Source organism: Dipodomys spectabilis, unplaced genomic scaffold, assembly GCF_019054845.1.
Source record: "Dipodomys spectabilis isolate Male_0828 unplaced genomic scaffold, ASM1905484v1 ptg000145l, whole genome shotgun sequence".
Classification (NCBI taxonomy): Eukaryota; Metazoa; Chordata; class Mammalia; order Rodentia; family Heteromyidae; genus Dipodomys; species Dipodomys spectabilis.
Genome location: NW_024870822.1, coordinates 20,238,132 through 20,263,692, shown reverse-complemented (window position 1 = coordinate 20,263,692; position 25,561 = coordinate 20,238,132). Strand labels below are relative to the sequence as shown.

General features: G+C 44.0%; 1 protein-coding gene and 1 long non-coding RNA gene across 3 annotated transcripts in view; one reads left to right on the top strand and one right to left on the bottom strand.

The window, feature by feature from the left end:
* Positions 1–1,715: 1,715 nt before the first annotated feature.
* LOC122117831 lies at positions 1,716–9,035 on the bottom strand. The gene is made up of 3 exons (XR_006149239.1): positions 8,961–9,035; positions 6,360–6,443; positions 1,716–1,802 (listed from the first exon to the last, which is right to left on the bottom strand). It is a non-coding gene; the product is annotated as an uncharacterized LOC122117831 (long non-coding RNA).
* Spon1 (spondin 1) overlaps positions 7,154–25,561 on the top strand; it is a 265,873-nt gene continuing 247,465 nt past the window's right edge. For both annotated transcript variants that reach the window (XM_042691690.1, XM_042691689.1), the window contains exon 1: positions 7,154–7,573. In XM_042691690.1, coding sequence (XP_042547624.1) covers positions 7,336–7,573 — 238 coding nt within the window. In that variant the 5' untranslated portion in view covers positions 7,154–7,335. The remainder of the gene's footprint in view (positions 7,574–25,561) is intronic.

The following is a 25,561-nucleotide window of genomic DNA, read 5'->3' as shown; positions in this document are numbered from 1 at the left end:
TGTGTCTGTTTTAATTCAGACAACTGGTGTGGGAAGTAGAAGGTCTTAGGTGACTTCGCTCAGAGCAGTTTCAATAAAACGACCCATGCTGATTCCAAATGATACTACATGGAAAATGAGCAGAAACTGAGAAGTAAGTGATAGCATGGAGGGTATAGGAGGAGGAAAACAGGACTAGTCATAAGTTCAGTATCAGGTCTAGCATCATCTCAAGCTCTCCTTCTAGACATGAGAGGCTTAATCTGTGTGCCAGCCAAGAACATGGACAAGGAAGGGAAACAAAAAGATAAGAGATGGAAAGAGGCTAATAGCTAGATGAGTGCTCACAGAAAGCAGGAGATGTAGAGATTTGAGAGAACTAACATCTAATGTTTTCTACTTGAGGGATGAAATAGGAGAGGGAGTTACTTCTCAAAGAATGCACAAGCGTGATCCAGCTTGAAAAAATGGTAGGAACTAGAAGAAAGATGTAAACCACCAACAAGGATGGAAAAGGAAAGTGACTAGGAATAGCTTTAAGAAGTAGAGTTAAGGGCTGGGAAGGTGGCTCAGTGGTAGAGTGCTTGCCTTGCATGCCTGAGGCTCTGGGTTCAATTCCTCAGCACCACATAAGCAAAAAGAAAAAAGCCAGAAGTGGTGCTGTGGCTCAAGTGGTAGAGCGCTAGCCTTGAGCTGAAGAGCTGAGGGACAGCACCCAGGCCCAGAGTTCAGGCCCCACGACCGGACCCAAAAACAACAACAACAACAAAAGAAGTAGAGTTAAACATAGTATTCAAGAGTTTGTACCAGAGCAATTGGCAAGGTTATTGGGTTTCAAGTAGCAGAACTCACAGAAATCTGGAATATTCCCATTGCTTTGCTTAGTTGATCTAGGTTAGGGGTTAATAAGAGAGAATGCACACACATTAAAGAGTGAGAGTCTTGCTGAAGATAAGGTTAAAAATAGGTGAGCAGGGTATTCAGACCAGATACGGAAGGAACTGACAGGATGGGTGGGAAAATCCAAAGTGATTAAAGTTATAGGCTTCATCACAGGGAAGAGTCAAAGCAAGGAAATGGTGAGGAAATGGATGAGATTGCTGTGGGCAGCTCCAGATTCCAAGATCAAGGGGACTGAAGGGAGAGGCTGAAGATACGGAGAGAAGCCAAGTTATTTGTCATGTAGGAGGTAGAGCTATAGCTAAATTATCAGTTTAGACTTGCTAGTCTCCTGCTAGTCTCTTGGACCTATAGCAGAGCATTGAGCAGCAAGCTGTAGAGTTCACCCTGGCTGCAGGTGCATGACCTAGAGGCTGTAGGTGACCAGAGAAGATGAAGGAGTATAAATGAGATGAGAGTTTTAAGGGCAGAGGGACTCTGCCTTGAAAATGATGTTCTATAATCCCAATCTGAATCTGGCAATGGGAAACAGGTTAGAACTATGATCCAGAGATCAGAGAAAAGGAAAAAATTGGAGGACTAGGGACTTGAGAGAGTAGGTGGCCAGAGGAACTCATACTGTGGGTAAAATTGTGGGATGGACTCAATCAGCTTCAGAATTGCGAAGGTAATGAGCAGTGACCAATGCCTGGAACATAGCTAGTGCTTAAGAAATAGCTTCTGAGTTAATTAATATGTTTAAGGATTTTTATTATATACTTATCACCCATAACTTCATCTCAGAATTTGCTAACTCACTTGCACACATGTTCGGAACTTTTCCTCATGACAGAAAACAATAGGTTGCTGAACAATCCAACTTCATTGCCAGGCTGCTTTCTTTTTTCTTGAAATCTCTTCTTACAAAACTTATCAATTAAATCCTATGAGTTAGGAAAGGAAGATGGAGCATTTTTTTTAATCTTATTACAAATAAGTACAAGAATAATAACAATAAGAACTTTTTAATGAATACTTTGAAATGTATAAAGTGATGTTAGTTACTCATTTATTCATTTCTCAAACTCCTGGGAGGTGGAGAAGATAGGTACTGCACATTCCAGTTTTTTGCATAAGCAATTTAGACCTAGGCTGGAATTCTCAGGACCCTCCCAACTTCACGCAGCTTAGCATGGGTGAGCTAGATGGAGCCAGGATAGTGGAGTTTCTTGAACATCACATGAGTTTGTTCAAAGTGCGGATTCAGTGGGGCTGGGGTAGGGTTTTGGCATCTGCATTTGCGGCAGATGTCTGACACTCATTTTTAATGACTTACACTTAGAAGAACATTACTCTAGAAAAATGTTTTTTTTTCTCAAGGAAAAAGAAGAAAGGAGGGAGAGAGAGAGAGGAGGGAGAGAGGAAAGAAAAGGAAGGAAGGGGAGAGAAAGGAAAGAAAGAAGGAAGGAAGGAAGGAAGAAAGAAAGAAAGAAAGAGAAAGCAAGAAGCAGATCGAAGGAATTTTTTTCTTGAAGTAGTGGAGCCCCCAGCTCTTCTCAGTGACCTACCCCCACACACTGATAAAGTTAATTATCTGCCCAGGCTAAATGACTTTCCCTAGCAACACCCTAGCAACTAACATCAGCTCTGCCGTAGGCTACCAAACTGGAAAGAGATTTCTTGAAGTCCAGTATATTTTACGACAGAACAAAACATCTGAACAGGAAATTAAATAAAAAAATAAGCTGGATTCATTACTAGGAGATGAGACAGAGACACATGACAATCCAGTAGAAGACAATAATCAAAATAAGAGACTTCTTTCTTGTGAGTTTTCTTAAGTCTGGAGGGGCAGAGACTGCAGGACCTCAGTCCAGAGAGGAGAGTTGCAACAGGAGGAGGCTTGAGAAGACTCTAGGCTGGTGCCGCTAAGCCAACGTGCAGAGACAACAGGGAAAGAGAGGATACTGGAACCTAGCAGGGCAGTCCTGGTGTCCAGATGAAATGGATAAAAACAGACTATATCAAGGCTTTAAAAGCTAACTTGAAACGTGGGCTGAGCTAGCGAGCACCAGGGATGGGGTTGTTAAAGGTTTTTGTATTCTACTCTACTGCTTGACCCATGCCTCCCACGCCTTGTTGCTTTAGTTATTTTTCAGGTAGGACCTCACCATCTTTGTCTGGGCTGGCTTCCTATCTTACACTTCCTGCGTAGCTGGGATTACAGGCCACAGCCATACACCCAGCTTGCAGGAACAGATATTTATAGAGCTTGCTGGGCGCTGGTGGCTCACACCTATAATCCTGCCTACTCAGGAGGCTGAGATCTGAGGATTGAGGTTCAAAGCCAGTCAGAAGTCTTCGAGACTTATCTCCAATTAACCACCAGAAAACCAGAAGTGGTACTGTGGCTCAAAGTGGTAGAGCACTCCCTTGAGCAAAAAAGCTCACAGACAGAATCCAGACCCTGAGTTCAAGCCCTATTGCTGACTCTTATGTCTATGTCTGTCTGTCTGTCTGTCTGTCTGTCTATCTATCTATCTACCTATCTATAATAGATTTTTCAACTATGAGCCAGGGACTAGGATATACTGGTCAGCCTCATAGTATTCTTGCCCTTATGGAGCTTAGAATTTAGTGATTGAGATAGGCAGTGAATAAATACATAATTCGAAAATCAAGCATGACACACAGACACAGTCCCACAGACCCTGGCCATGTTGTTGTGGCACCACAGACCCTGGCAACTTAGACATGGCGCCACAGTCCCTGGGTGGATAGACACTGCCCCGCGGACTCCAGCAGCATACTGCATACATGGTGCTCAGAATACACATGCCATGTTGATGTGGACCCCACAAACAAAGACAACAACAACAAAAAAACATGAATATGTAAGTATTTAACAGCTTGAATCCGTTAAAAAGTGCTAGGTTCAGGAGATCACCAGGAAATCAGGAAGGGCTTTTCTGAGGCAGTGGCTTTTTCCTGAGATTGAAAGGGTGCCGGTGCATAGGTGCATAGCCGTTGGCCATCAGAGAGTGGCAGCGAGGAGATAGTAGAGAGCATTTGCAAGGATCCAGTAAGGGGGAAATCATAGGCAAAAGTGTCTAAAACTGGCCAGAGCCCATGGAAGAAGAGATTCTGGATTGAGAGGCAGATGAAGCACGGAGGGCCTTGAGGGCTGTCTTAAAAAATCTGTCTTTATTCTAAGAACCTTGAAATTCACTGCTCAGGATTTCAACCCCAGGATTGACATTCAAATCTGCATTTTAAGAGAGATCACTTGAGCTTCAGGGCCAAGGACAGGTTGGCAGACAAGACAGGGGAAGATCAGTTAGCATGCTGAGAGAGGAAGACAACTTGGCTTGGGTAAGTGGCAGAAGAAGGGGGAGAGAAACAGACAGATTCTCGCAGAGGTAGTTGGAGGTGAGGCTGCTGATGTTGGTGATGGATTGGATGTGTGGAGGAGAGAGCGGAGGTCGAAAGTGACAGCCGAACTGGGTTAGGAAAATCTAGTTCATGTAGCAGGGTTGGAACTCAGTAAGCTGATTGGAACCTGCTGTCACAGCCCAGATGATGGAACCAACCAAAGTAATGAATGACCAAGCTGGGTAAATGCAGGTTCTTGGCCAGCATTTATTTAATCCTGTAATCCAAACTCTCAGGAGCTAGGTAGAAGGACTGCAAATTTGAGGACAGCTGGGTCACACAGAAAATTCCAGGCCAGCTTGGAACATGTAGTAAGCTCTTGTTTCAAAAATTAAAAAAAAAAAAAAAGACAAAGAAATAAGTTCAAGGCCACTCCCTGTTCCATACCAGCATAGTCCATTCCCTAGATGATTTTCCTATCCATGTCCAATAAAAACATTAAATATTCTGTTCGTGCCTGTTCCATGTCCGCCCACCTCCAACTTAAATTTGGACATGTTGATGTAAATGAAAAGATGTTCAAAGGCACATATTTGGCAAGTTGGACATACAACAATCCGCTATGAAGAAAGAGGTATATTTTATTCACCTTGGTAATTCCCTCCCCCACGAGATACCACCAAGTACACTCTCTTGAACCACTCATTTTAGTTTGTAGCATAAAATCATAATTGCGATCTAAAAAATTCATAATCATGTAATTAATATTTGCCTTTGCCACAAGACTATAAGATCCACAGAAGCAAGTAACATGTCTGTCTGTACCCTAATACTGAGCAGCCATGTCTGAAGCCTTAGACATGGGTGGGAGGGTAGATGGACGAATGGAAGGATGATGAGTGAATGAGCTTTTGTTCCTTTCTTGTCCCACCACTCAGCACAGAGCCTGGTTTCAAATCTCCATGCAGTGAAAGCTTGTTGGATGAATGGAACCTTGAAACATGCAGTCAGGTATGAGCCCTAAGCCAGTTGAGTGAAGGAGAAGAGCTGGTCAGCGGATCTGGTGCTGCTAAGGGTCAGTTCTTGGGATTCAGTTATAACTGGCTACAGAGGGGGCTTATTCTCAGGTGACCTTTGGAAGAGGGTGCTACAGAATGAATCACAGCACAAGAACTAAGGAGTCAGCAGTGGGCAGGAGGGGGGAATGTAGACCGCTAATGTGACATCTCCTTCAGGTTGTTGGTACTGATGGGCAAGAAACAAAAAAGGAAAAATTGACCTGGAAAGTGCATTGTGTGTGGGTGGGGGTACTGGAGAGGGATTGTTAAAGGGAGGCCCTTACTGTGAATGGAAGGCCCTGGGGGAAAGAGTAGGGGGGAAGCCAAAGTTCTAAAAGCAGGTAAAGCGGAGAGGAGGTGTCAAATTTATATATATTCAAGGGAGACAGGGGGCTAAACGTGTTTCCAAGGCTGGGAAATACGGATGACCAGATCAAGTGCTTTATATGAGACATTATATTGAATTCTAGCACAACTCCAGGAAGGATCTGGTAGCTTCTACTCCCCCCACCCCTTTGAGAGCAGGAAATAAGCTGGGAGACATTGTCCAGCCCAGTCTCACAATGGGTGAGTGGCAGGACAGGCAAGGCGCCATTCATGTCTCTCCTGCTGAGAAACAGTGAGAACACCCAGCCCTGGGCCTTCTCCCCTCTGGCCCTCTGGCTGGTGTCCCTGCCCAGAGAGTCCCTAGGCTTAGCACCTCTCCCCAAAGCAGTGTCTGGGATCTGTGAACCTGAACTAAAATCTAAGCCCAGAGAACACAGACTCTTCTTGGATTCTTTAGAAACGCCTTTCCAGGGCCATATGAGGACCTTCGTGGGTTGTAGGCAGTCTTTTTTCTTTCTTTGTGGGCTCCTGTCTTCCTAAAGCAATATTAAAACCATATTTTATAGCTGTGTGGGTATAAAGAGGAATATATTAACGTTGTATAGCAAAACGTTTTCAGTAATCGAAACGTTATTTTTGTCCCTTCTGCTTTTAAAGAAAACATTTTCATAGATCTCCAAAAACACTGTGGCCCCGGGCAGTATGCCTGCTGGACCCAGATAAGTCCTTGGTCTCCATCCTCACCTCTCTGGTCCAAGCTGGTCCAATGTGGCCACGGGAAGGGCACAGGAGCCCGCGAGGTCAGCGCATCTGCTGCTGTCTGCTCGCCTATAAAATGAGTGAAAGTCATCTAATGTTTATTGTGTGCAGTGACAATGACCACCATAGCCCGGCGCCGGTGGCGCACACCTGTAATCCTAGCTACTCAGGAGGCTGAGATCTGAGGATCACGGTTCAAAGCCAGCCCAGGCAGGGAAACTCCCTGAGACTCATCTCCAATAAACCACAAGGAAACCCAAAGTGGCGCTGTGGTCCCAACAGTAAAGCACTCGCCTTGAGCTGAAGAGCGCAGGGACAGCGCCCAGGCCCAGAGTTCAAGCCCCACGACCACCACCAACCACAAAAAAGAATGACCACCATGAACTTGGGCTGCCAGTAGACCGCCTAGCTTGGCTACACTGAGAGTAGGTGCGCGTCAAAGTTAGTTCCTAGGCTTTTCCTCAGGGCTCAGGGTGTAAGCCGGGGGTCAGGGGAAGCAGCCTCCCTGGGTAGTGGGACAGAGCTTCCCCCCGGCCCCCTCCCTTCCCAGGGTCCCGGCATCCTATGATCTCCACCAGCAGACCCTGGGAATCCAGTGTCGCAAAATAAACAGCACCGCTCCGCTAATCGCCCGGCTCGAAACAAAACGGCGCTGCGCCTGGGGATCTGGGCAAAAAAATCAGCCCTCCCTCCTCCTGCTCCTTCGCCGCCGCCCTCCCCTCCTTTGCGCCGCTCGCTCGCTCCTCGCTCGGCTGGCGGGCTGGGCTCTGCTCCACGCAGCGCAGCTCGGCAGCCGCCGCCAAACGGAGCCGGGCAGGTCTCGGTGCCACCAGCCCGCGGCTTGGAGCTTCTCCGGGTCTCGCCTACCGCCAGCCGGGACCCCCTTCAGGCAGGAGTCGCTCGGCGAGGATCAGCGACAGCAGCACAAAGTTGGGGGTCCCTCACCCCTCCACCCCCTGCGATGATGAGGCTGTCCCCAACGCCCCAGAAGCTAAGCCGGAGTCTGGCACTGCTGGCCCTGGCGCTACCCCTCGCCACGGCACTGGCCTTCGACGAGACCCTGGACAAAGTGGCCAAGTCAGAGGGCTACTGCAGCCGCATCCTGCGCGCCCAGGGCACGCGGCGTGAGGGCTACACGGAGTTCAGCCTCCGCGTGGAAGGCGACCCCGACTTCTACAAGCCGGGGAGCAGCTACCGCGGTAAGTAGCCTCGGATGGCGTGGGGGGAGTGCCGGACTTAGCCTCCAGTGGGCCCCGAACCCAATGGCACTAGAGGGGCGCGCACAGTCCCCCGAGCGCACGGGGTTGGCGAAGCCCCGCCAGGACCCTTCCTTCCGTCCAGGCTGTCCTCAGCCCTCTTGGCAGCCAGCTGTGTGCGGAGATCTCTGGCCAGCGTCCTGGGCCGTCGCGGGGACCGCGGAGGTCGGGCGCGCGGCTCCCCAGGCTGGGGTTGTAGCGCCGGCACGCTCACCTGCCTGACTGCGAGGGAACCCCGCGGAACTCCGGCCTCGGCGGGCGGGAGGGGAGTGGTCCCGCTTTGCTCCGGGCGGTTCTCTGGGGCTGGGGGCGCGGGGGAGGGTGGAACCCTGGCTTTTCTCAGGTTGGGTGTCCCAAGGCAGGGCAGGGCAGCTCTCCGCACTTGCATCAGTGAAGCGGAGAGACCAGATTCTCACCAACTGGCTCTGAGCGGGACAGTCACCCCGGCGTGCCCGGGTCGCTTCACGGGGAAGGGACTTCAGTGTCTCCCCCCAGGCCATCCTGGGTCTCAGGGAAGAAAGAACCAGGCGCTCTTCTCTGAAGGGTCTTTGGAAAGATTCCCCCAAATTAAGTCTCCTGTGGTCCGAGGCTAGGAACGGGACCTTGGATTTCCGGGAGAGGTTCCAGTAGGAATGGAGTCACCCCCCAGAATCCCGGCTAGGCTCCCAACGGGAGGGAGATTCCGATGAGAACAGAAGGGGGACCCCCGGTTTCAGAGGCCTACTCTGATGGCTGTGGGACTTCCGGCAGCCCGCGCCCCGGGGATGTTTCGTCGTGTTTACGCGACTCCTCTGCGAGCCAGGTTTCGGGAGTGCCAGGAGGGGCTATCCAAGCCGGTGAGCCCCTCCCTGGGCCTCGATCTTAAGACCTCTGAGGCCATCCCTAAAGGCCCTGCTCATCCAGGTTGTCCCAGACGTCTATTCCCGAGCCGCCGCCGCCGTTCTCCGAGCCGGACGTTGGGATTAAAGATGGGGAGGGAGACCAGCTTGATCTCACCTGGGGCAGGGCCGGGGCTGGATGGCAAATGGGAGCCTGGCCCCCGCCACCTGCCCTCCTGGTTCCCTACAGAATCGCGGGAGCAACGCCCCCCAGAAAGTTTGGGCAGTGTCAGCTGGAGCCCGCCCCGCGCAGGACTGGCACCAGGAGCCAGAAACACTTGGTTTTCTTGGGTTCGCGTACCTGGCTTAACTTCACCTGGAGCGACCCGGGCTCACTACGGGCGCCCTGCACGCGCTAGCGTCCTCAACACGTGGGCAGGAACCACCTTGGGACGGGTACATCCAGGGGCTCCTGGGCACCCCACCATGGAAGATGCTGGGGGAGAACGCACCGGGTCTGGAGGGAGCGCGCGGTTTGTCGCTGCTGGCGTCAGGTTGTTTGTCGAGCAGGCTGGGGAAGACCTTCACGTCGCCAAGGTGGGTGGCGTGGATCTCAGGGAACTGAGTGTAGTAAACTCTTGGACTTCTTCAGTTCTCCCGAGAACAGAGGTTCTGAGATCACGGAGGAAGCCAATCCCACTCTTTAAAGCAGAAGAGATGACTCCAAACTAAAAAGGAGTTCCTTTTAGGGGCCTTGTGCAAGCCATTTAATTTCTCTGAACCTAGTTCCCAGCTGTAAAAGGAGCTGTTTTATCCAACTCCTCTGGGTGGCAAAGATGAGTGTGCCTGAGGGACAGCAGGTAGGATAGGTGGTATATACCTGATCCAAGTGGTGTGTGTGTGTGTGTGTGTGTAGTGTGTGTGTGTAGTGTGTGTAGTGTGTGTAGTGTGTGTGTAGTGTGTGTGTAGTGTGTGTGTGTAGTGTGTGTGTGTAGTGTGTGTAGTGTGTGTGTAGTGTGTGTAGTGTGTGTGTAGTGTATGTAGTGTGTGTGTGTAGTGTGTGTGTGCGCGTGCGCGCGTGCGCGCGCATGTATATCCCATATTTAAAAGTAGGTTTCTTTAAAAAGTAGGTTTCTTTACCATTCCTCCAGTCCCATTTACCAATGACTGACTTTGTTCGTCGGGTCCTCACCAATTCGTTGAATGAATGATTGATTGAATGAATGAATGAATGGTGTTTTCTGCATTAGAAGTCTTGTCTAAAACAACTAATTTAACCCAGAAAGATTTTTATTTTTATTTTTTTTTTTGGTAGTTTAGGCTAGTCTGGAGCTCTGGCCAAGTGTCTTCTTGGCATCTCTTCCCACACTAATCCTCTTGTTGGGCTGACCACTGGGAACTGTGGTGGCAGGACTGGTTGGATACATATTCCCTAATCACCTGGCCAGAGAAATCTCAGAACTCCCTAAAAGCCCAGGCCAAGCAGAATAAGCTAGGCAATAGAAGAGCAGGGCCCGGAATTCCCCAGCCTAAAGCTTCAGGCTTTTGGACTTTAACACCACTCAGGCTGTAGGTGGGATTATCATCTTTTCTCCTTTCTTAGGGCAAGGGGACCTGGAAAGAAAGATCTCACAGGAACCATGCTAAGGCCTCCTGAGCAAACATTGTGTGACTAACAACAGTGGAAGTTAGGAAGAAAGGGCACTGGCCTAACTTGAGATATTTTCTATTGGCTGATACTTTGTTAGGATAATTATGTTAAATGTAAATCTGATGCATTATTCTGGGTGCATTGATTTAGGATTGTAGAAGTTATCTTTCCCCTGGTCCTTCCCCCTCTCCCCCCCACCCCTCCCTCGCCCCCTACTCCAGTTAGGATCCTTCAGAGTCCTTGAGATCAATGATTTCTTTTCCTGCCTTGAATTTCTGTCCTCTGTCTTCCAGTTTAATCTCCAAATAGCTTCTTCTTTCCATGGCCCTCAATCAGAGGATAGGCTTTTTGGAATAAAAGCCTAGTCCAGTTTAGGCTGGAATAAGATGATCACTAGTTTTAAAACATTGAATCCTGGGGCTTCTTCCTTGCAGCCTGAGTTTAGTTGAGATTATTATGCAGTTTTTTTCAAGTTGTTAGTGCTATATTGACTTCCTCTTCTCTCTCTTCCACTGCTTCTACCCCCCCCCCCATCCCTCAATAATTGTGCTTTAGAAAGCCCCTGAAAGGCCTGCTCTGTTTCTAACCAGGAACTCCTTTGAAAGGAGATTACAGTGATTAAAAATAACAAGTTGAGGATCCTCAAGGGGCTTCCCTTATAGGAAGACAATGTGCAGGATCAGCCTTTCCCAGATCACAATTTCAAGCCACATAGACGAAAATCAGCTGAAATATTCAAGAATTGATTGAAAATAAAAGAGGCTATTTTGTCTGACCAAAGGTCTGTTTATTAGGAAAATAAAGACAGACTCTAAGTAATAAGAGTGGCTTTTCCTAGATGCTCTTTAAAAAGAAATTTCAAGGAACTTGATGGGAAAAGAATGTGCAGTGGAGATTTCAAAAGCTGATCCAACTTCAAGCATAATTGGGGGATTTATTCTGAACAGGGAGGTTTGGAGACCTCCAAAGAGGCTTTGCTTTCTCTTCTTTGTCCCTCTCTGAGGCACACACTGCCTGTAGAACTAGGCACAACTTGGTGGAGAAAAGCATAGGATTTAATGGTGGATGAGGCAGTTTTAAGTTTTGTCTGGTCTCACATTTACTGTGACATCAGCAAGCCACTTCACCTCTGTGAGCCATTGTGACTTTTTTTTTACTCCTAGTATTTCTGTAAGAATTAAAAATCCAAGTCAAAAGAAATTGTCATATAATAGGTACAATGTTTTAAGATGAGTAGTTTGGAAATAGGAAAATTTCCTCAACAAATTACTGGGTAAGACATTATATTAAGTTCTTCCTACTCATCTCCCACATTGCTTGTAGTATTTTAAGGCAGTTTATTATAATTCTTACTTTACAGATGAGAAGACCAAGCCTTAGAAAGGTCTAGTTCCTTATCCATGGTCACACTGCTAATAATCAGTGGAATCAGATCCATGATAACATGATAACATCCTTTGTGTGTGTGTGTATGTGTGTGTGCGCATGTGCACGCGTGTATACTATTGGATATTGAACTCAGAATCTTAAATTTAGGCCAGTGCTCTACTGCTTGTGCCACACCCCCAGTTCTAAATCCTAGACTCTTAACTAGTCTTCTGTGCCAACTGAATGAACTGAGTTGAGAGTAGAATGAATCCATTCAGCTAGCCTCAGCCTTCTGAATGGTAAGATTCCTTGAGGGAAAATAGGATCAACAAATCAAGACAATAACTGACATCTCACAAGATAGAAAGTAATAAAATGATGGATCCTTATTTACATTTGCTTTTTTTTTTTATAGGCTTCGGGATTGCATTTCTCCATAAAACAGAGGATTGATTTAGAAACATAAAGAACCTTGTCAGTTTTTAGCCATTTCCTTTTGTTTGTGGGGAAACAGAAACAAATTGGATATGGGAAAAGACTGATTTGATTATTGGTACATGCAGATGTTATATGACTGTGCTCGTAAAACTATATAATAGAACAGAACATATGTAGGATCTGAGAATCCAAAGCTGTTTTAAATAAATTATTTCTTACATAATACTTAACAAAGGAGTACTGCTGACATAATGAATTTGTCACTTCTACCTCTTTGGTTCAACAATTGTTCTCTCCTTTTTTGTGTTTTCTGGCTCTGAGGCTTGAACTCAGGGCCTGGATACTGTTCCTATGCTTTTTTTTTTCTTTCTCAAGGCTAGCACTCTACCACTGAGCTACAGTTTCACTTCTGTTTTATTTTGTTTGTATGGGTTTTTTTTGGTGGTTAGTTGGACAGAATCTTAGGACTTTCCTGTCTGGGTTGGCTTCAAACTGCAATTCTCAGATCTCAGCCTCCTGAGGAGCTAGGATTATAGGTATGAGCCACCAGTGCCTGGTTATAGTAGTCTTTTAAGCAAGTATTTAGTTTGAATTAAGGAGGAGGAGGAGGAGGAGGAGGAGGAGGAGGAGGAGGAGGAGGAGGAGGAGGAGAAGAAGAAGGAGAAAGAGAAGAAGAAGGAGAAAGAAGAGGAGGAGGAGGAGGAAGGAAGGAAGGAAGGAAGGAAGGAAGGAAAGAAAGAAAGAAAGAAAGAAAGAAAGAAAGAAAGAAAGAAAGAAAGAAAGAAAGAAAGAAAGAAGGAAGGAAGGAAAGAAATTGCAAGAGTTGGAAGTGTGTCTCAAGCAGTAGAGTGCCAGCTACCAAGCATTAGGCCCTGAATTCAAATACCAGTGTAGCAAGAGAGAGGGGAGGGGGGAACGGAGAGGGAAGAAAACAGAACAGAAAAAATGGTGTGGGGATTGTTTATTGTTTTAAGTTTGAGGAAATGAAAAATGTCAAAACATACAAGAAAATGAAAGTGCTGTCAAACTCCAGCTTTTCAAGATTGAAGACCTGAACACTTTACCATACACAGATCACTTGGGCTGTTATAGCAACTCTCAATTGGAATAACAGGCTGTAATTGCTAGCATGTTCACAAACATGGGCCAATATCAAGAATTTTTTTTTTTTTTTTTTGCTATCACACTGTCTATTTGCCCTATAGAATGTAGGGTCTCGGTCAAGGTTAAATTCTGTGGGGGATAGAAAACTCTTAGCATGTTACATTAGTCATGCTATAGGCCAAGTCAATTCTAATTACAAAGAGATTCCAAAATACATCATTCAAAACAGGAAACAAACCAGAGCACCAGCATGATGGGATATCTTGTTCCACAAGGTCCCCCAGGAGCCAAAGTTCCTTCTACCTTGTTGCTCTGCCATCTTGTAGCACTGTGCTGTTCAATAGGTAGCTACTAACCAACTATCAAGAGTGACTATTACATGCTTGAAATGTGCTAATTTGGATTAAGATGTGCTATAAGTGTTGTTGAATAATTAATATGAAAAAGAGTAAACTCATGAATAATTTCACATTGATTCCATGCTGCAATCACCATTATACCCATTAGGTTAAATAAATGACATTACAATGAATTGTACCTGTTGGATACTTGTTAAGACAGTTTGCCTAACTTAAACTGGTTTTGATTTTAGATGGTACTGTCCTTGGATGGCTGCAGCTAGTGCATTTCCATCACATTTAAGTTCCGGTCTTACCTGGTACAGAGACGAGAGATAGAAATAGAGGACAAGTGTTGGATTATAGTGATGTGTACCCAGGCCTTCTAAATGCACTTCCTTGGTAAAAGTTTAGTCATATGGCCACACCCAACTGCAAATGAGGCTGAGAAACATAGCAAGGCTGGCTAAAACGAGAGGGAGAGATGTAGTTTTCAAAAAGGTGAAGTAGAGGCAGGCATGGTGGTTCACACTTGCAATCCCAGCACGCAGAAGACTGAGGCTGGAAGATAACAAGTTCGAGGCCAACTTTGGTGACAAAAACCCTATCTCAAAAAAGAAAGGAAAAAAAAAGGAGGGAAAGGAACATTTATTTTGAGAGATACTTAGCTTCTTTGTCACGTTTTAATATCTGTCATGTAAAAGCATAGTATTTCCTGCTCTTTTGTTCAGGGCAATGTCTACTAGATGGGCTTACTCCACAGCATGATATTCCTGCTAAATGAATGGGTAGAAAAAGGAGTGTTGAGGGGAGGGGTGCAAATGTACATGCTAACACAGGTGTGTGTGTCCAATTATGTCTGCATGAGTCTATGCAAGTGTGTGTAGAAGATCTATAACATCTCCTCTTCAATAAAGGAGGTGATGAGGGGAGAGAAAAGGACAAGACACTGAGAATGAAAATGGAAGAAATAATTTGTGTACAGTGAAATCCTATTTTAAGGCTTAGATTCAAGAGGCACTATGGCAAGTGAAAAATCACATAAGTCAAAATAATTCCTTAAAGATTCTTTGAAATTGTGCATTAAATATAACAGAGATACCAGCTTAAATCTTGTTTAATTTATCCACCTCTCTGAATATTCTGCTAGTGGGGAATAGAAATGAATTGGCATTTCTCAGGAAGTCCAGTACTTCTATTTTCCCTCAAGCATTGGAAGAAATCATTTCCTCAGTGGAGCAGCAGATAAAACCATTAGTTTGCTCCTACTCCAGCAAGAAATTCTCACTATTTGTCAGAGTGAGGAAAGTGAAGTTAGACTCTCATGCCCACTCAGGAAGCACATATAGTGAGTAGAAAAGGAAGTCCTTCCTTTCTTACTTCCTTCTTTCCTTCCTTCCTGTCTTTGTGTCCCATTTCTTTTCTTTCTCTTTTATTCTTTCTGTCTCTTTCTCCCTCCCTTGTCCTTCTCCCTCTCTTTCCCAATCTCTCTTTTTAAGTTCTTGTGATACTAGCTAGTTCTTGCTGGTATAAAATGTCTCATTTAGCCAAATATTTTGGTTGAACTGGAGCTGAAGCTCAGATAGGATGGGGTGCCAGACTCTCTCGTGAACATGGGAACTTAAATGGTGGCCTAACCCATCCAATGATTTGTTTAACAATTTAAAGAACATGACTCTTTTTACAGTGTGGTTTGATGTTTGCTAATCTGTTTTGTGGATTGAGTAAGGAGTAAGGAGTGAGGAGTGAGGAGAAGGGTTCTGTCGCCAATCACTGTGTGTGTGTGTGTGTGTGTGTGTGTGTGTGTGTGTGTGTGTGCTAGAAGTGTGGACAGCTAGGAATACTCAGAAGCAGAGCATGGATCTGAATAGTAGTTCCACATGTTATGGGGTTTCTTTCTGTCTGACTTTCTGTCTGTCTGTCTGTCTATCTGTCTCTCTCTCTCTGATAGCTGGATGGAACATAGAGAAAGATGTCCATTAGAGAGAGAGAGAGAGAGAGACAGGTGAGCACCAATGGCAGACAAAAGAAGGTGAGAAGCTTTGGGTGGTAGCGGCAGAGGGAAAGGACTCCCAGTGGTCCGGTGCTTCTGACAATGGCTGGGGGCAGGTAGATGGGCTGGGCCCTGGGTGAAGACTCAGAAGGTAGAAGATTTATACATGAGGGAAACTGCCCACACTGAGGATGCAGAAGTGCAAAGCAGAACAATAACAGGCAAAAGGTCAGAGAAGGGGTTGCCCTCCCCTGAGCCAGTCACAGGCTCGGAATACGTGGAGAAGCAAGGCAGAGAAAGTGCTGCCTTCAATGATTAGAGTGAATTTCCCTGAAACATTTGTGGCAGTGGATAAAGCTAGTTATGTACTAGGATCACTTGGAGAGCTTTAAACCAACAAACCAAAGGTTCCAATGGGCCCCGTCAAGGGGCTAGAGCCCAGAAATTTTGCTTTCTATTAAGATAAACTGGTGAGTCATGAAGAGGTGTGCAAAAGCGGTTCCTTTTCTAGGAGCATGTATTTCCATAGCTGCCTGACCCAGTCTTAGTGTCATTCTTTAGCATCCACTCACAGCACTGCCCTATCCTGTGACTGAAGGACAGCAGTACAGTGGGATAGAGAGTGGAATGCCTTCAGTTCTGCAATACTCAGAGACTGGGCCCCAGCTTTTCTATTGTAAAATCTGTCTTCCATGGAACTTCTATATATTATTCGTGTTCTGGTACATATTCTTGTGTGTGTGTGCGCGCGCGCACATGCACGCATGACTGGGTACTGTCCCTGAGATTTTGTACTCTAGGCTAGTGCTCTATCATTTGAGCCACAGTTCCATTTCTGGCTTTTTTGGTGATTAATTGGAGATGAAAGTCTCAGAGTCTTACCTATCCAGACTTGGTTCAAGCTGCAATCCTCAGATTTCAGCCTCCTGAGTAGCTAGGATTAGTAGCTAGGCCGGAGCTACCAGTGCCTTGCATTTTTGTTGTTTCTGTGCTGGTACCGAGATTTGAACTCTAGGCCTCATGTTCTCCTGGGTAACTTTTAGCTCAAAGCTGGTATACTTCCCCTTTCAGGCATTTGCTGATTAATTAGAGAAAAGAGTCTCTGATTTGTCTGCCAGAGGCTTTATTCTCAGATCTCAGCCTCCTCAGTAGCTACAATTACAAATGTGAACTACTGGTGCTCAGCTTTGGCCTTTGGAATTAAACAAAATAAGGCTTTCTTCTGGCTGCATGGCTGCCTTTGAGATATCTGTAGATATGCAGCCATCATGGGTTCTCTTCTGATTAAAATGCCAGGCCTTGTTTCTTCAACATTCCTTATAGGATGCTGTCTCTGTCTCCTGTATGTTATCCTCTGTACATGCTCTGATGGGGCAGAACATGGTGGGCTAGTTGTCTTCCTCTCTGGGACACTGCATGTGGGAAGCTTGTCAGGTCTTGTGCTTGCTCTTGTGGTAGCTCTGCCATTCTCTAGCTTTGTCCCAGCCTACAGCCAACTCAAATCCTTGCTTTGCTGGGAAGCCTGCTGTCCTCTTTAACTGCAGAGATTTGGTCTGAGTAGTGTTCTCAAAGATCCATGTGCTGAAAGTTTGGCCCCCAGGGTGATGCTGTAGGAATGTGCCATGGATGGTTAGGAGGTGGGGGTGATGGAAAGTTCTTAGGTTTGGAGACATGCTCTCAAAAGGGATGATGGGACCCCCGTCTCTTGGTCTCTGAATACTTCCTTGCACAAGTTGTAAGGAGTTGCTCTAGCACATGCTTTTGTCACCATGTGCCACTTCCAGGACCTCTAATCCTGGACAAAATCTCCAGAACCATGAACCAAATTAAACTTTTCCTCTTTATACATTAACTTCTTCCCCACCCATCTTCCAGGATTGAACTCAAGATCTGTAGTCAAGCATTTTATCACTTGAGTACTTTAACATTTGAGCCCTCATAGCTTCCAGCTCCCCCTCCCCGCTTCATTTTGGGTGATAAGGTCTCCCTAACTTTGCCCAAGCTGGCTTCATACTCAAAATCCTCCTGTCTCTGCCTCCCAGGTAGCTGGGGATGCACCATCACATTCAGCCTTGAAAATAAGACTTGACATAATTAATGATAACTTAATATAACATGTGTTGGCTCATTTCTGTAGCTGTCATCCATCCATAGAATCTGGATTCTGTCACTGAATGACTGTCCATATAATCTAATTTTGGATTTATACAATTTTATAAGCAGGCCTGATAAGCTTTTATCTAAGAAGTTGATCAGAATGTTGAGCAGGTCAAAGCTTAGGACAGAGCTCTCAACTATCTCTTAGAGTTTTCCCCTAGTTTTTCATCTAATTACACAGTTTTGAAGTGAATAACTGGCTATCATGCCAATAACATATGCCAACCATTGCCTGTTGGTTAACCACCTCTGTTTATTCACAAATATTGTTTCTTTAGCATTAAGGTTTGAATCTGAAATGCCCTCCAAAGGCTCATCTGTTAAAGGCTTGGCTGCTATCTGATGGTTTTAGGGAAGTGTCAATCCTGTGTCTCTGAGGATGACAAGTACTCACCAATTGGCCAGCCATTGAGTGAGAGATGGAGTCTTAAAAAACTTTTATTCCTAGTTTAGCCTTGAAAAAGGATCCCTTGAATCTGTCTCCCAAGTAGCTAGGATCGCAGACCTGAGCCATCAAGCTCAGCTATTGTGCTAGTTTCTTTCTTTCTTTTTTTTTTTTTTTTTTTGAGGGGGGGGTCCAGTCGTGGGGCCTGAACTCTGGGCCTGGGCGCTGTCCCTCAGCTCTTCAGCTCAAGGCTTTGTGCTAGTTTTTAATGAAGCAAGTGAGTGACAGCTTCCCAAAACTGTATACCATGTTTTATGGAATGGGGAAGGGACCCCTGTGGCTTACTTAATGCTCTAGCCTTCTTCATAACTGTGTATTAGAAGCTGAGATAGAAGCAGATGTTCATGGTGGTTCAGATGTATGGCTTGAAGCCTGGAGCATCTCAGTAACAGAGCAGGTGTCTGAGACTTGATTCCAGACTCTCAGATTCCGTTCCTTAGAGTAGGGAGGAGTAGACAAGATCTAGCAAAGCTAAATCATAGAAGATGAATGGATAAAGTTGATCAAGATTTTTGTCAGATTGTTGGCACACTAACCGTGAAGTAGACTATGTCTTTGAAACTCTTGGTTAATCAGCCTGCTGATCATCGTGGTCTTCATCATCGTGGCCCTTGTCTTCATCATTATCTTATTCATCCACAATATTCCCATCTCCACCATCACTATCATCCTCAGCAACATACCATCATGCCATTCAATTTTCATACTCTTTATAAATGCCAGCCATTGCTCACAGTATTTCTTTAATCCATTCTGTAGTCCTCTAAAAACAATATACTTAACCTCTTTTTAAAAATGAGGTGGGAAGTTAAGTAAATTGCCAAGGGTCATGGAATTAGTGAGTGGGTGGTAGCTCTGAGATTCAAATCCTAAATCTTTGCTCCTAACTACTTCTCCTTATGTGCTCACAGGATGACTCCTAATAGCCTTTCTGCTTTTCTCTCTCTTTTTTACATCCTATGTAAGCATTTTTCTTGATTTTCCCCCTCTCTTAATGGCCTCTCTTGGGAGGCACTTGGGAGGAGTCATTAGAGAGAAGATTCTATTATTTATTGCCAGGCAGTCATTGGTTGTTCCTGGGACTCAAAATATGCTGTATATTTATGCCTTTCAGGAGAAAGTCATATAAAGGAGTTCCCTGGAGATTAGTGTCTTCTGTCTTCCTTCAGCTTATACTGCATGGTAACATCATCGCCAGTGATAATTACACCGAATTTAGCCTACAGTACCTCTGTCTTGTGTATTATATTTAATAAGGTACAGGACGACCTGAGTTTTCTAGAACCCGCAAGAATGAAGCCTCTGGGAAGCTAAGATTATGCTTAGCCTTTTAAGTGTACTGTGTACAAGAAGATGGACATTTGTCATTTGGAACAATGTTTAATAATGTTCTTATCAAAACACAAGTTATATACAGAAAAGTTCACAGAGCTGGGAATGTGGCTTAGTGGTAGAGGGCTTGCCTAGCATGCATGAACTGGGTTCGATTTCTCAGTACCATATACACAGAAAAAGCTGGAAGTGGTGCTGTAGCTCAAGTGGTAGAGTGCTAGCCCTGAGTACAAAGACATTCAGGGACAGAACCCAGGCCCTGAGTTCAAACCCCAGGATGGGCAAAAAGAAAAGAAAAGTTCACAGATCATGCAGCTTAGTGATGCATATGTTGAATAAAGCCATGTAGATGTTATCAAGAAATAGGAGAGCCAGGCACTGGTGGCTCACGCCTGTAATCCTGGCTGCACAGGAGGCTGAGATCGAGGATCACAGTTCAAAGCTAGCCTGAACAGAAAAACCCGACTCAATGTTCAGTTAGCCAGTAAAATGCTATAGTGAAGGTGGCTCAAGTGGTAGAGCCATAACTGAAAAAGCTGAGTGTGACATCCTTGAGTTTAAGTCCTGGTACATAAAAGAAATAGACCAAGACTAGCTCTTCAGTAGCTTTCCTGGTGCCTCTTTTCCCACATATTGACCACTACTTTGACCTCCAGAACTCTAGATCACTTACCTGTTTTTGAGCTTGGTATGAATATTTGCACATAAATGTAACCACATTATTTGTATTTGGGTCTGTGTTTTCTCACTCAGACTTGTCTGCGAGATTTACCCATGTTGTGTGTAGCAGTATTCTGTTTGTTGTCATTACTGCAAGGCATTGAGATCTAAGAATGTGCCACAACTTATAGATCTGTTCTGTGGCTGAGGGAGACGTGAATGTGTCCATAGTTGGGTGCTCCTTCCAATGCAGTCACCAGGAACATTCTTAGAAATAGCTTTTGGTGCATGTGTGGGTGCATTTCTGTCACTTTAGCAGTGGCATTGGGAGGTCAAAGAGTGTAGGCATGCTCAGCTTCAGCGAACGGCGCCAAAGAATTTCCCAGCGAAACTGCTAATTTTCACTTTCATCAAATGTGTGAAAGTTTCAGTTCACAACATATGATATTGTTACTTCTTTTAAATGAAGTCAATCTGGCAGATAAGCAATCACTTTTATTGTGGGTTTAATTAGCATTGCCCTGCTGACTAATAAGGTTGAGAGCGTTTCACACGCGTTTAGGCCATTTAGGCACTTCCCTCCATGAAATATTACTTTATGTATTTTGCCTATGTTTTCCTATTGTGCTGTCTTTATTTTATTGAGTGGTAAGAGTTCTTTACATTTTTTTTGTTGTTGCTGTTAAAAGTCAACTGCTAGCCAGGCACCAGTGACTTACCCCTATAATCCTTGCTACTCAGGAAGCTGACATCTGAGGTTTGCAGTTCAAAGCCAGCCCAGGCAGAAAAGGCCACACTCTTATCTCCAATTAACCACCAGAAAAGAGGAAGTGGTGCCATGGCTCAAGTGGTAGAGCACTGAAGGGCTGAAGTGCTGAGGGACAGTGCCCAGGCCCAGAGTTCAAATCCTATGACTGCCACCAACAATAAAAGTCAATGGCTAAACAACTCCTGGCAAAAATCAATAAGTAAATATATAACACTGGTGGTATCACAATCCCAGACCACAAGCTGTAATAACAAAACAGCTTAGTATTGGCACAAAAAATGGATGTGAAGATCAATGGAACAGATCACATGATCCAGAAATAAAACCATAAACCTAGTTATCTAATATTTGATAAGGGAGCCAAAGATATACAGTGGAAAAAAGATAGTTTCTTCAATAATTGATGTTGGGAAAACTTGGTATCCATATGCAGAAAAATAAAAGTGGATCCCTGTTTGTCACCATGCACAAGTATCAACTAAAAGTGGATCAAAGACCTCAATGTCTGACCTGAAACTTTGAAATTACTGCAGGAGAGTAGGAGAAACACCAGAATTTATGGGCATAGGCAGAAACTTTTTGAAAACAGTAACACAGGTAGAGCAGATAGGAGAGAGACTTGACAAATAAAGTTATGTCAAATAAAAAGTTTCTGTGCAGCAAAGGACATAGTTCCTAAACTAGAAAGACAGCCAACAGACTGGGAGAGGATCTTTACCAGCAATACATCAGACATAGGTCTAATAGCCAAAATATACAAGGAGCTCAAGAAACTAACTCAATCCCAAAGCTAACAATCCAATTACTAAATGGGCAAAGGAGCTAAGGAGAGAGTTCTCAGAAGAGGTAAGAATGGCAAAGAAATGCATGAGGAAATTCTCATCATCCCTGGCCATTAAAGGAAATACAAATAAAAACAACTCAGAGATTCCATCTCACCCCAGTTAGATTGGCCAACATTGTGAATTCCAACAACAACAAATGTTAGTGTGGATGTGGGGTAAAAGGAACCCTATTGCACTGTTTGTGGGAATGTAAACTAGTACAACCACTCTGGACAACCACTCTGGAGGTTTCTCAAAAAACTAACATTAATATTCCTTACAAACCCAGCCATACCATTCCTGGGCATCCACCCAGAACATCACAAGCCAGGATACCACAAAGATACTTGCATATCCAGGTTCATTGCTGCACTATTTACAATAGCCAAGTTGTGGAAACAGCCCAGATGCCCTACGATAGAAGAATGGACCCAAAAAATGTGGTACCTATACACAATGGAATTTTACACAGCCATTTGCAGGGAAATGGAAGGACCTAGAACAAGTCATGGTGACGTAAGCCAGGCTCAGAGAGACAAACAGCACATGTTTTCTCTTATATGTGGAAGTTAGATCTAAACTATACCAGGACATAATAACTTATACTGGACAGGTCTTAGGCATTCACACACGGCAAGGCCAAAGGAGGAAACTCTTTGAAGAGGAGCAGAAAGGTACAATGCCTATGTGCATCTGATCATACCAAATGATATTTATTGGAATGAACTATAGGAAATGGAAATGAGGTTTTTTTTTAAATTTTATTTTATTTGTGAACATACTGTACAGAGGGGTTACAATTACATGGGCAGGATAATGCGTACATTTCTTACCAAGCATTGCAGCCTCCTCCTTTGTTTACCCTTCACATCCCTTCCCAGCCTCCTCCCACCCCCCTCCCCCAGTCCCAATCCTTCACACACACACACACACACACACACACACACACACACACACACACCCCACACCGACGTTGTAAAGCTCGTTTTGGACATGACAACTTGTACTCTCATTGTTGCAACAGGTCCACCTGTATCCTTAAACGACTTGTTTTTCCCCATCTCCTCCACAAGTTATACTGACATCAAATATAGTGAAAGCAGGGGTTATACTGTGGGGGAGGGACATACAAAGCAACAAAGAAATAATCTTATAAATGCATTAGAAACACATTCATGAAAGAAAAAAACATTAAAATACATATCTAAGGGTTCATTTTCCTAACATCACATTATCTGACCTTTTCCACTTGACTCATACATATACTAGATATTGCAAATAAGGGAAACCATGGGGCCTATGTTTCTTTGGGCCTGGCTTACTTCGCTTAATATAATTTTTTCCAACTTTTTCCATTTCCTAAAAATGGGGCAATGTCATTCTTTCTGATGGAGGCATAGAATTCCATTGTGTATATATACCACATGGAAATGAGGTTTTTTCTTCTTTTTTTCTGTTTTTGTTTTCTTTTGGGTCCGGTCGTGGGGCCTGAATTCTGGGCCTGGGCGCTGTCCCTCAGCTCTTTTAGCTCAAGGCTAGCGCTCTACCACTTGAGCCACAGCACCACTTCCGGCTTTTTTCTTTTTGCTTATGGGGTGCTGGGGAATCGAACCCAGGGCCTCATGCATGCAAGGCAAGCGCTCTACCACTGAGCTACCTTCCCAGCCCATCTGTTTTTGTTTTCTTTTTGTTCTGTTTATTCTTTTATCTGTCTTCGGGAGGGTAAGGGGAAGTAGAGAAATGGAGGGACAAAATGTGAACAAATGCAGCAGTGGTACTCACTGGACACTATGTTGAAAATGAGGGTGGGGAGGGAAAATCAGAGTGAGGGAGGAGGAGGTAACATTGTCCAAAAAGAAATGTAGTCTTTACCCGACTTGTGTAACTATAACCCCTCTGTACATTACCTTTATAATAACAATTTAAAAAAATTAAATTAAAAGCAAAGAAAATCAATTGCTGATTATAGTTATCAGTATTTTATTCACACTATGATTTGCTGTTTTTGTTCTTCATGGTGTCTTTTCATGAGCTGAAGTTTGCTGTTTCTTCATTTGTATACCTTGTACTTTATGGCCAAAGGTTTTTTTTTATATTCTAGTTTAAAAAATTCTGCTCCAAGGCCATTTGCAGTTTATCTTATGCTACCTCCTAAAAACTTTACTGTTTTACTTTCACATTTAGCTCCACAATGCAGATGGAATTTATTTTGCATATGATCTGAGGTAAAGACCAATATCTACCTTTCTATATAGCTACCCAGCTGTCCTTAATAGAAGTATAATTTTCTCCAGTGCTCATCCTCCATCATATGTAAAGTTTCCACAGGTGGAAATTTTCCTATATTCACTGCCCAACTGGCCCATTTTTGTTTCCTTGCTGTAGTCCACTGGCTTAATTTCTATAGCAGCAACATATGGCTTGATATCTGATAGCTCTCTCTCTCTCCAGATTGTCTTGGATATTCATATTCTTGGCCTTTTGCATTTCCATATAAATTTTAGGATCACTTTTCAATATCACAAAAACATGCTAGGAGTTTTATTTAGACATATAGATTAATTTGTGGATAATTGACTTTTTTTTTTTTTTTGCCAGTCCTGGGGCTTGAAGGGTCTAGGCACTGTCCCTGAGCTTCTTTTGCTCAAGGCTAGCACTCTACCACTTGAGCCACAGCACCACTTCTGGCTTTTTCTGTTTATGTGGTACTGGGGAATCGAACCCAGGGCTTCATAAATGCAAGTACTCTACCACTAAGCCACATTCCCAGCCCAAGAATTGATATTTTTTAACAATACTGAATCTACTAGTCCATAAACATTCTTGTGTAAGCTTAACGACACATTAGCTCTGTGCTAGTCACTGTTCTAAGATAAGAGGTTGGTCTCATCCTTGAAGGACTTACAACTGTATAAACAAATGCAGTTAACAAGACATAAGGTAACAGTAATCTCATCACTGGTAATATTTACTAAGTATCTAGTTTGATACCAAGGTATGATTTCAAGGACTTTACATTTTAATTCATTTGTATTTCATCCTGGTATTTTAAGGTGAAAGTACTAATTATGAAGGTTTTTATGTAAAATTGTATTATATTTTCAACTATATGATAGATGTGATTTCTGGTAGGCTTTCACAAATATGGAAAAAACTTTCAGCTTCTCTTTACACTTTGAAAGATTTTTATAGATTCATTAAAACCACTTGATTTAATTATTTCGTTACCAGTAAAGAGGGAAAATTTTAATTATTTCTCAAAAAATAATTAACATGGAGTTACAAGTCTTAATTACTTCCATTTCCATTTTTACAAAATCCTTTTTATTTTGTTTTATTTTGTTTTGCATTCCTAGGGATCAAACCCAAGTTCTAACCAATATGTTTTACCACTGAACTATACCACTGAGACCCATCAATATAGTTTTTAAAAACATATCAAAAACAGCCAGGGCACTGGTGGCTCATGCCTATAATCCTAGCTACTCAAGGAGGCTGAGATCTGAGGATCACAGTTCAAACCCAGCCTGGGCAGTAAAGTCAATGAGACTTTTATCTCCAATAAACCACCAGAAAACTGGAACTGGTGCTGTGGCTTAAGTGGTAGAGCATTAGCCTTGAGCTAAAGAGCTGAGGGACAGGCCCAGAGTTCAAGCTCCATGACCGACAAAACAACAACAGCAGCAACAACAAACATAACATAAACATTCCTTTTGCATTCAGGCAAGCATCTAAAAATACAAGGTAAGACTTCAAAGCAGCATAACAGATTTTCTTCTGTCACTCCCAAACTAGACTAGAAGGCAGTCTCCAGAAGTCCAGAAATGCATGTAAATATTATCATTTTAGTGAACAATCAAGGTCATTACCTTTAGCTATGAGGCTAGGGACCTAGTTGCTGTCTTGCATGGTGTCACTCAAATAAGTCTGTCAGCTTGTGAACATCAGAAACCTCATGCAGAAAGCAAAAGGTTGAACCAGTTCATCTTCAGTATACCTCCCAGTAATGATGTAATGCCAAGCAATCAGAGCAA